Raw genomic sequence first — 12,380 nt, 5'->3', positions numbered from 1 at the left:
TTTTGATAATGTATTGATACATGAAGAGACTACGAAGCACATTTTTTTGTTATCTCTCATTTATGAAGGAAGAAACTCAGGGAGGAGAAGTAAACTTGACCTCAGTCACACAGCTGGTTGAGGGGAAGACCCAAATTTTTTATTCCAAATCCTGTTTCTTTTCACTCCACCCTATTTCCCTACTCCCACCCCAGGAACCTACACACGTAATTATTATAGGAGGTAGAAAGAATAAGGGTCCTAACACATACACAGAAAATCTGCATGTGAATGTGCAGGGCTGTGCGGGTGTACATTTGAGTGTGATGACACCAGACTAACATATGTAAGAGCATTCTGTGTGCCTAGGACTGTGACTTATGTATATTATTTCTTTTAACTCATAACAGCCAGATATAAAAGGCAGATATTATTTCAGTTTTAGAAAGGAAGTAGTTAAGGCTCAGAGAAGTCAACTATTTAACTCTTTAAGGACAGTCACAGCAAATGAGTGTATTTGGAAGAAGGTGGGTCATACCCAGCATGGCAGGGAGGAGGAGCCTGGGAGGAAGGAAAAAATCAGAAAAGGCTCCATGGAGGAAGTGGCATTTAAGTTGGGCTTTGAAGAATGGGTCAGGTTCAGACAGGCAGAGATGCAGCCCAGGGAAGCAGGGCAGCAGAGTGAGGAATTGACAGCAGCTCTTCACTTTGAGAAAGAGTTTTTCACTCCCTGAGGCTGGAAAACCACAGCTTCATGAGAAAGTGAAGCCTGTTATCTGTTGACAGCTTTTTCCTCAGGAACGATAGACCAGCCCTGCGCTGCAGCTCCTCAAACGAAGTGCCACCTTGTGTCAGGACACCGAGGTTGTTTGAGCAGCTGCCAAAGAGAACACAGGTAGCATAGCCCTTGAGAAGACAAAGCTCAGGACCAGGACAGGAGGCATCAGCTTCCTGGAAAAACCTTGGGCATCAGGCCAGCGCTGCCACTGCTAGGTCCAGTGCGATCCTGGCAAGTTGATCCAGCACTCCAGGCTTCTGTTTCGCCTTCTGTCGAATGGGGATAATAAAATGGGAAAGTGTGTCAAGGACCCACAGAGAGATACATGCAGGAAAGAGCTGAATGGCACTATGCAGTGACGTCAACCTTTCTGAGGGCAGTTGGCCCCTTTCATGCTTCAACCCACAGCCAGAGGTGGACTGAAAAAAAGTCAGACTCAGAGAGTCCTTGAAAAAGGCCCCAAAGAGCTTTTTTAAGGCACATGATCTCTGTATATATAGCTTATTTATTTACATAAATTTGCTTTAAATACTTCCACATGTAGAGAGATAAACCATGTTCCTATAAATGAGTCCGTCCCAAAGTAAACTTCAAATTTAAAGTAATTGCAATTAGAAATCCCAAAAAGATTTTTGTTTTGTTTTTAGAACTAGGTAAAAGTGATCTTAAAATGCATATAAGATGGAAAAAATCTAATTCATATGGGAGGGTAAGTGTATGAGAATTGCCAAGAACACTTCATGAAATTAAAAAATAGCCATGAGGGTCCTGTCCAACCAGATATTTGATTTTATAAGAAAACTCAAAACAGTATAGCATTGTCATGGGCAGTTATCAATGGAACAACGTAGAGAGTGTGGAAACAGATACAAACTTACAGGAGTCCTTAATATATAATTAACATTGTATTTAAAGTCAAATCCATCAAAAGGGGAGTAGTTGAACAAATTAGAATGTATTTACACAATGGAACCTCACTGTGGAACATTATGCAGCCATTAAAGAGAATGCATAGAACTACATGTATTTTTTTTTTTTATGTTTTGCTTATCTCTTTTAAATTTTATTTATCTATTTATTTATGGCTGTGTTGGATCTTCGTTTCTGTGCGAGGGCTTTCTCCAGTTGCGGCAAGCGGGGGCCACTCTTCATCGCCGTGCGCGGGCCTCTCACCATCGCGGCCTCTCTTGTTGCGGAGCACAGGCTCCAGACGCGCAAGCTCAGTAATTGTGGCTCACGGGCCCAGTTGCTCCGTGGCACGTGGGATCTTCCCAGACCAGGGCTCGGACCCGTGTCCCCTGCATTGGCAGGCAGATTCTCAACCACTGCACCACCAGGGAAGCCCACCAATCAACTCTTGTATGTTTCGACCTCCTCCTCTTTGTTCATGCCATTCAGCTTAGAATGCCCTTTCCTCCCTCTCCACTGTCACCATCCTTTTCATCCTTCAAGGCACAGTCTAGATGCCACCTCCTCCAGAAATACTTGCCTGATCACCCTGACCACAAGTGAGCTCTTTCCACTGATGCCCTATGGCTACCCCTTGCCCTGGTTGCATTAGAAATGTTGGCAGGGATAACAATGATTGAACCCCAGGGAGTTTGCTGGGGAGCTCAAGAGAAAGGCTTTCCTTGCTAATCAAAGGCTGCTATGCTTCTCTGCTGATTCTGTCTGTGTGTGATGCCTGGAACTGCCATGGTGAGACCATCAGGGAAGAAGACATTGTCTGTACACTGAGAGTGGCAGAGTGGCAAGATGGATTAGCTTAGGTCATGGTACCAGCATCTGGAAGCATCCTGACATACTGCCTAGGCCTTGAAAGGCCTCACTTATTGGTCATAGGGTTTGAATACCACCAAATGGAGATTCTTTTTCTATTTATACCTCCAACAAATATATAGTAGGCATTCTAAGAATATAACTTGTTTGAGTCATTCATTTGACTCAAATCTCCCAAAATATATTGAGTACCTACCACATACCACCTGCCAGCTAAGGGCATGCTGGAAATAAAATCCGTAATCATTATACACTTTGCCTGCCTCTCTCCTAAGGCCCTGCCTTGCCTCCCACTACTCCCAAAAAAGCACTCCCATAACAATACTAGTAACTTCCAGAATGTATGTGCTCCCTGCCTTCACGTATACTTTCTCCACACTCCCATTTATATATTCTCCCCCTATAAACATCCCATTGGCCGTCCACAGTTTCCCCTCCCAATCCTATCTGGGGTGGGCTGCATAATGGCTCCCAAAGTTATCCATGTCCTAATCCCTGGAATCTGTGAATATGTTACCTTATATGGCAAAAGGGACTTTTCAGATGTAATCAAATTAAAGAGCTTGCGATGGAGAGATTTTTTAGGATTAACCATGTGGGCCCTAAATGTAATCACAAGTGTCCTTATAAGAAAGGCAGAGGGAGATTGGACATAGAAGAGGAGGAGGCAATGTGACCAAGGAGGCAGAGATGAGTGTGATGCCTGGAGCCACCAGAAGCTGGAAGCAACAAGGAACAAGTCTCTCCAGAGCCTCTGGAAAGCACTAGCGCTGCAAACACCTTGATTTTAGTCCCATAAGACTCAGTTCAGACTTCTGGCCTCCAGAGCTGTAAGAGAATAAATTTCTGTTGTTTTAAACCGTTAAACTTGTGTAATTTATTCCAGCAGTGTTAGGAAACTAATACACTACTCACTCAGCTCAGACCTCTAAGAGACCTTCGGTGACACACCTAGGGTAGGTGCCTATCCCGTCCCCCTTCTCCCATGGCACTGGCCACACCACATGCCCCCATCAGTCTCAGGGTTGGTGTTCTCTACTAGACAGTGAGCTCCCTGAGAGCAGACACCTGTCTTATTCATATCTTCAGCCTGAGAGCCCAGCCTTGTGCCTGGTACCTAGTGGGCACTCAGGGAATGTCTGTTGAACCAATGATTGAGTAAAGGAAGATAAATTAGATTTGGTCTGATAACACTGGGTCTTATTCAAGTCTTGACAGATGACTTTAGCTCTTGACTTTGACCCAAGAAAAGTTTAAAATTACATCGTCTAAAGAAAGATTTTTGTACTACACTCTTTATGAAAGCAAGGCTTTCACAACTTTTGGCAGCCGCTGAGATTGCAGTTTCTTTAGTTTTTTCAATTTTGAGTTGTCAGCAAGAAAATACTGATTGTTTAAGATCATGACTGTCTGTGTCTGCCATCATTAGTTGTGATCAAATAATTTTACTTTACACAGCAGTTCAGAACGAGTTCCTTATTTTCACGTTCAGCTTGAAAATCAGAAACATCGTTTTCAGAACAATTTTTATCAGCCTTGTTTTTTTGTTTGTTTTGTTTTGTTTTTGATACTGGCTACTGGATCTGATTGACAGAGTATAGGCATCATGTATCAAGTCACTGTCATCTCTTCTTTCAAAATTAAAACTCCCTTCCTCATCCTCCTTTTTCTTCTTTATGTGGCTGCCAGCAGTGTCTTTTTTCCCACCTTTCCTTCATGACTACTGCATCTCTTATTAGACAGCTCCCTTCTCAGACTTACAGTGAAGAAATTTCTTTGAAAGAGACATTTTTCATATACTATTTGGAAACAGTCATTTACAACAGAGAGCTTTGAAAAATTACACCAGAGAAAAGAACTTTGCTCAGGGTCATTGAGAGGAAAAGCAGCAGAGCTGGATTCTTCCCAGACCTGACTCCGAGGCCGACTGCAGGCCTATGTAACCCCTTGGCACTCATTGAGAACCTCATGAAACATGCTAGTCTCTGTAAATGATCAGTGGCACTAGTCAGGATGCCTCCCTTGGGCTGTTAATAAAAAAATTTATTAAGAGAAAACATGTACACCATCTTAGGAAAATAAAACAAGAAAAAGGCTTTTTAACAAAAAGTAGTAGTACATTCACATTGTTTGTAACCATCACCACCACCCATCTCCAGAACTTTTCCATCTTCCCAAACTAAAATCCTGTACCCTACAACAATAAGTCCCTATTCCCCCCTCCCTGCAGCCCCTGGCAACCATCATTCTACTTCCTGTCTCTATGAATTTGACTACTGTAGATTCCTCATATAAGTGAAATCATATAGTATTTGTCCTTATCATACTTAGCATACCTTAAATGTTGCTACAAGGTTGACCCTTGTAGCGTGAGTCAGAATTTCCTTCCTTTATAAGGCTGAATAATATTCTGTTGTATACACCACATCTTGTTTATCCATCCATCCATCCATCCATCCATGGACATTTGGGTTGTTTCTGCCTTTGGCTATTGTGAATAATGTTTCAATGAACATTGATGTACAAATGTCTACTCAAGTCCCTACTTTCAATTCTTTTGGGTGCATACCCAGAAGTGGAATTGTTGGATCATGTGGTAATTGTTCTTAATTTTTTGAGGAACTGCCATACTGTTTTCCACAGCCGCTGCACCATTTTACATTCCCTCCAGCAATGCACAAGTGTTCCAATTTCCCCACATCTTCGCCAACACTTGTTGTTCTCTGTTTTTTTGATAGTAGCCATCCTAAAGCATGTGAGGTAGTAACTTATTGCGGTTTTGATTTGTATTTCCCTAATGACCAGTGATGTTGAGCACCTTTTCATGTGTCTGTGGGCCATTCATACATCTTCTTTGGAGAAATGTCTATTCAAGTCCAAAGGGAATCCTTTCCATCCCCAGCCCGGCAGGATGGCTCCTGCAAAGTGCAGCGAGAAGAAGAAGGGCCAGTCAGCCATCAACGAGGTGGTGACCAGAGTATACACTATCAACGTTCACAAGCGCATCCCTGGAGTGGGTTTCAAGAAGCGTGCCCCTCAGGCACTCAAAGAAATCTGGAAATTTGCCATGAAGGAGATGGGCACTCCAGATGCACGCATTGACACTAGGCTCAACAAAACTGTCTGGGCCAAAGGAATAAGGAATGTCCCATACCGTATCCGTGTGCGGTTGTCCAGAAAACATAATAAAGATGAAGATTCACCAAACAAGCTCTATACGTTGGTTACCAATTTACCTGTCACCACTTTCAAAAATCTGCAGACAGTTAATGTGGATGAGAACTAACTGCTGATTGTCAAATAAAGTTATAGAAATGCCAGAAGAAAAAAAAAAAAGTCCAAAGGGAACCATTTGAATTACTTTAACTGTTTCTGTTTTATCTTCTGTTATTTACCTCTAAACAATATACTTATTCAGACATTTCTTGATTTTCTGTTTAAAAGGCAAGGATTCGCACTCCCATCTTTCCCCCTCATGTCCTTCTAATATAGTTTTATTGCTATTTTTGTACGTACACTGGTTGTTTTGTAACTTTAAATGACACATTCCTTTATTTCATGTTCCATCATCAATAAACAGGATCTCTTGACACCTCAATTTGTAAGGTAAGAGTATCTGCCTCCACTCTCATCTCCTGTCCCTTACCTCTCAACACTACTGTCAAGTGTGACTTCCAAGGTTTGTAGCATTTTCATTCTGTTCCCTAACTTCAGTTAAGTCTTCTGGACTTTTTCATAGGTTGATGCTAAGAAGTTTATGAAAAATCAATAAATGATGTTTACAGTATGAGACCGGTTTTGAAGCACAGGAAGGGAAGGAAATTGGCAAAGGGGAAGGCCTAAGGGTTTTCTCAGGGTAGCCAAAGGCATGAGCAAAATCACAGGGGACATAAATCATGCAAGTCATGTGCAGCACAAGCAGATATGCTCGGATCAGGCAGAAAGCCCCTTGGGGAGCTATGAGGAACTGAGTTGGTTGACGGAAGAGGGAGGAAAGCTGGAGGACATGGATGGCCAATGTGCCCAGCTACCTAATCCTTCAAAGTGACCCAAGAATTCTGGTCACCATGATCTGCTACCTGGACTCAGGAACTCTCACATCAGGCATTTCCATTTGTCTTTCTCCCAGCCGTCCTCACCTTCCTTGGAACCAGTGCCTACCACAGCTCTCAAGGCTTTGCAGAGATGAAAAGTAATTCTTCTTACTAAAAAAAAAAAAGAAAAAAAAAAAAAAAGGTTTGTAATACCTAACGCAGAGGAAGGTCTCAGAGTGTAGACACAGGAGGAAGAAGAGGATGGAAAAAGAAACTAACCATCACTGAAAACTGGTCGAGTACCAGTTCTGTGCTACTGTACTCAGTGATTACCCCAGCCCTCTGTGTGAGCTAGTATTATTCCCATTTTAAAGATGATTGAGGCTGGAAAGGCCCCGTGACTTGCCCAAAGCCACAAACTGAGTATAGACAGAGCCTTGGCCTGTGTTCACTGAGCCCACCTTGACCTTGGGCAAGTAGCTGAACCGCTTTGGGTCTCAATTTCTTTATCCATAAAAACAGAGACACATTCCAAGGCATGCCTGTTCCTTGCAGGTTGATTGTGAGGGCAGAGATAACGTCCTTGAAGAGCTTGGCATGAAGAGCCTGGCATGGGGGAGATATCTTGAAACTGGTGGCTGTGATTCCACAATATCTATGTCTGAGAAGTCAGGAAAGCCCAGTTTGTGGAAAGCTGAGTCTGGAGCAAAGTTCAGGGAGGAACTCATCCCACCCTTCCCCCTCCAGGATCTTCAAACTAGCAAGGAAAGTGCAAGGGCCTGCAAGATCAGTATCCACTCCTCACTTCACAGGCCCAGAGAGGAGAAATGACTTACCCAGGGTCACCCAGCAAGCTAGTAGCAGAGCCTGCCAAGCAGGGCTTGGTACCCAGACTTGGGATACTCCCGTGCGCCCCACATTCCCTGGGCTGGGCTATCAGAGTCTGCGAGCTAGTCTGTTAGGAAGGCAGGCCCTTGCAAACCCAGCTTCTTATAATCTGTGCTCCTCTGTCTTCCTTCCTGTCCCACCCCCACACAACTGAAGTGTGGGGACCCTCCCCAGGAGCCAGGGTTTCAGAGGATCGAGGTCACTCTCAGGATCATGAAGAGGAGCAGCGCTGTCTCCTTCTCACAAGCTCGGTTGAGCCAAAACTCCCAGATAAAGGCGAAGATCTTCTCAGGCCAAGCCCCGCCCTCAGCCACCCCTTCTTCCTGGCCCAGTGTGTATCACTGCCTCTGGGTCAGGAGAGGGGAGGCCACCCTGGCAGGGTCTTTCCCGTATTGCTCTCCCCCTTCTCCTCTGGAAGAAGGGCCATGGCTACACCGAGACACTGCGGACCTGGCACATGTGCCACACTGCTGTCCAGTGCCTCTTTTCCTAGCTAGGTCCAGAGATGGGCAGTCACCTTCTCTCCATCCTGCAACCACCCCTGGGCCTCAGGGGACCACAGGAAGGGTCTGGAGAGAGAGAGGTTTACTTTTCATTCACTCCTCAGCCTCAGGAATTGTGCCTGGGGCGCGGGGGTGGGGGTGGTGGACAGGTTCCAACGCCTGAGGCCACCTTAGGGTGCACTGCAGGTCAAGGCTGAAGTCCGGGGGAGGGATGCGAGGCTGACGCTTGGGACGTGGGGGTCCCCTCCATTTGTTAATGGAGTCCCTTCTGAAGCTGACGTCTGTCTTCACCCAGTACTCGGGCCGCAGCGGTCTCAGCCGCGCCACGCTTTGTCCCAGCTGCCTCCCCTCCCACGCGGGCTCTCTGCTCCAGCCGGCATGGTTGGGGGCGCTTCGCGCGGGCTTCCCTGGCCTCTGGCCGGCAACCCGCGGTGGGGGTGGGGGCAGCACGTGACCCGCGCGCCAACACGGCTCGGGGGATGGCCGCGTCTGGTGTCGCCGCGCCGCGCCGCTGGCTCCCCCTCTACGAAATCAACACGCTCTTGCGCCCCCAAACCCAAGCCCCTGGTGGTTGGGAAGGGAGACCTGCCTTGGGCTGCGGGCCGGGGAAGTCGGATCCAGAAGGAAACCAGGGCCATTTTAAGAGGGTGGGAGGGGGAGGGCGGCGGGTCCAGGGGAAGGTCACCCGCGCGCTTTCTCTTCCTCCAAGCCTCTCAGGCCTCGCCCCGCCCCGCCCGCCCGCCCGGCACCTAGTCCTCCGCAACCCATAGGCAGAGGCGACCCTCCCGCCTCCGCGCCCGCTCCGCGCTCGCCCCGCCTCAGCACACTAAAAGTTTACTCGGGCCCGGACGCGGGCGTCGCGAGCCAAGGCTGTCTACGTCGGGATGCTGCGCGTCGGGAGGCTGTGCGCCCGGAGCCCGGGGGTGCTGGGGGCCCGGGTCGGCCTCTCCCGGGTTTGGCAGGAAGTGGGGTTGTGGGGCGTCCGTCCCCTCAGGTACGCGGCCTGGGAGGAGAGGGACGGGCCCCGTCCCCCGGAGGGGATCTTGGGGGTCCTGCGGAACCTCTCTGGGGGCCGATCGCGCTCGGGCTGGGAGGCCTGCGGCTGCCCCACCTCCGGGCGGCACACGCGGGAGAGTAGGTACCCTGCACCTGGCACCTAGGCAACAGGAAATGCTGGCCTGGCCCACGCAGACTGGGGCTGCGGCTGGCGGCTGGCAGGGACCCTGAACTGACTCTGGGCTCTGGTCTGGGACTTTAGGTTCGTCCATTCGCGGGCACACTGATGGCCAGAAGTGGGAGCCTTTAGCAGTCTGCCCCGAGGGGGAGGGGCAGGGGCAAGGCCTGTACTCTGTCCCCAGGACACTGCCTCGGAGCTGGACCCCTTGCAGGGATAAACTTGAGGATCTTCCACCCGGTGTTGACCACCCTAGGCCACTAAGCTCAGCAGTCTCCCCTCTCCTCATCAGCTGCTGACAAACACCGCTTGGCTCCTTGCTACTTACCGGGTCTGTTTTCTTCTGTCCTCAATGCAGAGGGTGGGATGGGGGCTGGCAGGTGGAGGATGTGAGTTTCCAGTAGTTTTGCTGCCTCTACAGCAACACAGTAAGTAATGTTACCTCCCTGTAAGATTACAGATGTGAAAGTGTGTTGATTAAGCAGAGCTGGGCTCCCGCTGATGTTATCAGTGGTGGCTTTCATCTTCAGCACCCAGCAGGGGGAGGCCTGGGCACCACTGAGCCTGCCCTGCCAGCCAGCTAGGCCAGGTACTAGGTCTGGGGTCAGGACACGGTTTTGGATACCAGGTGGAGTGTAGGCCTGGACATGGAAAAGTGACGAAAAGCCGGAAGTTCTCTGAGAGAACTGCTCGGTTAAAATAAAAAGAAAGAAAAAAAAAAGGAATGAAGTTGGAGGGAGATGCAAACTCTTCCTCTTTGGCTAGAACTCCAAGATCACAACGTTTTGAACTTGCTGGTTTCTGAAGACAGAAAGCATGCAGTGCTTTCAGATCACTAGGCTTAATTTTCTGGGAAAACCCAGTGGCTCATGGCAGGTCAGCAGATGGGATTCTGATGAAGAAAACCTTTCTCACTGTTTCCCCACCAGGGAAGTCCCCTGACCTTTGACTTTTTATGTGTAAACAAAGCAGGTCTCTTACCTGCTACAGGCCTACAATTGCAGAGTAGGGGCACCAGGCCTCAGAGAAATTCTGACTCTGTCAGGAGGAGATCCATGTGTCCAGAGAAAGATTTCCTGAGCATTTGGCCTAATTCCCTCCCATTCCTGCCACGCCCTTGTGCTTGAGGCCTTACTTACTGACTATGGTGGTTTGACCTGATTTTGCTCCTACTTTGTCCTTAAGAAGCCCTCAAGAGTCTCAAGCATTCAACAGATATTCCTGAGAACGTCACCGACACATCAAGCACGGGGTGGGTATTGTGGTTATGAAAGCCAGAAAACGCAGCCCTCCGGGAACTTGTAGTCTAGTGAGGGAGAAGATAAGTCAAGATGATCACTACTCAGTGTTCTGGGTGCATTGGTGTGGAAAGCTCCTGGACTTCTGTCCTCTGCTCTTTCTGACCTGGTCACATACAGCCTGCTTTCTTGCTGACAAACACCCCATGCCTGTTACCTGTCAGATCCCCAGTTCTGCCTGTTAAGAAAAAGCAAGAACTTTGAAGCCAGACTGCTTTGGGTTATAGCCCTCCACCTACCTGCTGCGTGACCTTGAGTGTGTTACCTAACCTTGGAGCCTGTGTGGAGTTTGTCACTAATGCTACCTACATGCTGGATTGACAAAGGCTTGCTCTTCTCAGCCTTTGCTTTGGGGCAGAGTTGGTACCTGAGAACCTCCAAATGGGGTCTGGGTAGGAATTTCAAGTGATTTGAAGGTAGGAGAGGATTTCCTCCTCAGTGGCCTCTTTATTGCACCTGGTTCTCTCTTCTGGCCAGTTACCAAGGTGTCAGCCTCTGCCCAGCCCTAAATCTAGCCCCTGGATCTTCTGGACATTCCGCTATCCATCAAAGTCAGGGCTGTCCACAGCCTTTTCCCCAGAAGGAGAGAAGAAGCTGTCCATTGCTCTACAGCAGACCTCCTGAACCACCAACCCCTTCCCCTTGTCCACATAACCCCATCCCCAGGGAAGGCAGGTGGTCTAGTTTGGAGCTTCAGGGAGCCTAGGAAGGCAGAATCCAATGCTGATTCCTGATGAACCTCCAATAAGCAGGCTTCCTTCAGACCTCTAACGCTGGCTTGGGGCTGCCAGTGAGGCAGCTGCACCCAGGGTGTTGGGAGCACTCAGAGCTGGGAAAGACAGAGAGAGCCGTGGCTCAAGCCTCTCAGAATCAGATGTGACCCTCAGAGCGGGGGCTCCAGTGACTCAGTGCTGATGGTTGGTGCAAGGGCATGAGTGGGCTTCATGGACCACCCTCCAGGGGGATGCCTATAATCAGGTGGGACCAGTATTGGAAACTAAAATGATGTCCCTATATGAGGGGATTATATTAAGCTAGGAAGTGTTTTGGGTAGAAATCACAATAGAAAAATAGACCCTTCCCATAATCTACCAAAGATGATTAACAAGGGATTTGGTAATGATACCCTTACTCACTACTCCAGTCTAAATGTAATAATAGAAAATAAACTATAAATTTGGACATTGTAATCAGTGACTGACTGGTACACATCGGTTTTAGTTACCTCTCCTGCCTTGCACACAGTAGGTATGCAATCTACTGTAGAGGGTGCAGTGGGGGATACAAGGATGAATGAACTTGTTTCCAGTGGCTTCTTTGCCAAAAAAGGATCTGCAGGGGAGGATCATAGACCCACTGATTCAAGGCAGTAAGGATGCTATACCAGGAGAGTGTCAATCAAAGCAGGGAAGAATCTGATAGGTGGGAATGGGATTAGGTAAGACTTCCTAAAGAAGCTGGAATTTGAGCCTGATTCCTCCAACTGATAGGTCTGTGGTTTGAAGGATGAAGGCCGTATACTTGTATTGATATAAACTCTTGCTTGTGCTTGAACTCTTTTGAACCCTGCGTATGAAGCCCTCCTAACATCTCCCACATTATTTATTTATTCAATCTACAGACAAAGACTTTGGAGCCAGACAGATCTGAGTTCAAAAGAACCACTTTCTAGCTGGTAGCTTTGGGACTAAGTTAAACTTGAGACTTTTGTTATGTGTAAATAGTGTTGTCGTGAGAGTTAAATGAGGTCGGTCGCGTAAGAAAATTCTTACCCACAGCCTGGTGCTAATGAGTTATGAGACAGAAAGTACTTATGTAACAATGGCTTTGCACATTGCTACAATGACCCCAAGACCCACAGTTTAGAGCCTTGTCTGGAGAGTAGGAGGAAGACCGTTCTGGCAGAGGCAACTGCTTAAACCAAGCTGGGGCTGCTCTGGTTGAGTT

The 12,380-nt window shown here is 47.8% G+C and overlaps 1 protein-coding gene and 1 pseudogene across 4 annotated transcripts in view; both read left to right on the top strand.

Annotated features, from left to right (window-relative positions):
- The first annotated feature begins 4,528 nt into the window (after positions 1-4,528).
- Positions 4,529-7,343, top strand: LOC309618613 (large ribosomal subunit protein eL31 pseudogene; annotated as a pseudogene). The gene has a single exon. The product of its transcript is annotated as a large ribosomal subunit protein eL31 pseudogene (transcript).
- Positions 7,344-8,735: 1,392 nt separating this feature from the next.
- Positions 8,736-12,380, top strand: part of ACSF2 (acyl-CoA synthetase family member 2) — a 29,858-nt gene continuing 26,213 nt past the window's right edge. The window contains exon 1 of one of the 3 annotated variants that reach the window (XM_082372598.1): positions 8,736-8,955. In XM_082372598.1, coding sequence (XP_082228724.1) covers positions 8,846-8,955 — 110 coding nt within the window. In that variant the 5' untranslated portion in view covers positions 8,736-8,845. The remainder of the gene's footprint in view (positions 8,956-12,380) is intronic. The other 2 variants (XM_082372600.1, XM_082372599.1) reach the window with 2 other exon arrangements.

This window comes from Balaenoptera borealis (assembly GCF_965194805.1).
Source record: "Balaenoptera borealis genome assembly, chromosome: 20".
Classification (NCBI taxonomy): Eukaryota; Metazoa; Chordata; class Mammalia; order Artiodactyla; family Balaenopteridae; genus Balaenoptera; species Balaenoptera borealis.
Note: the sequence above shows the minus strand (reverse complement) of the source record. Positions and strands in the feature narration are given on the sequence as shown.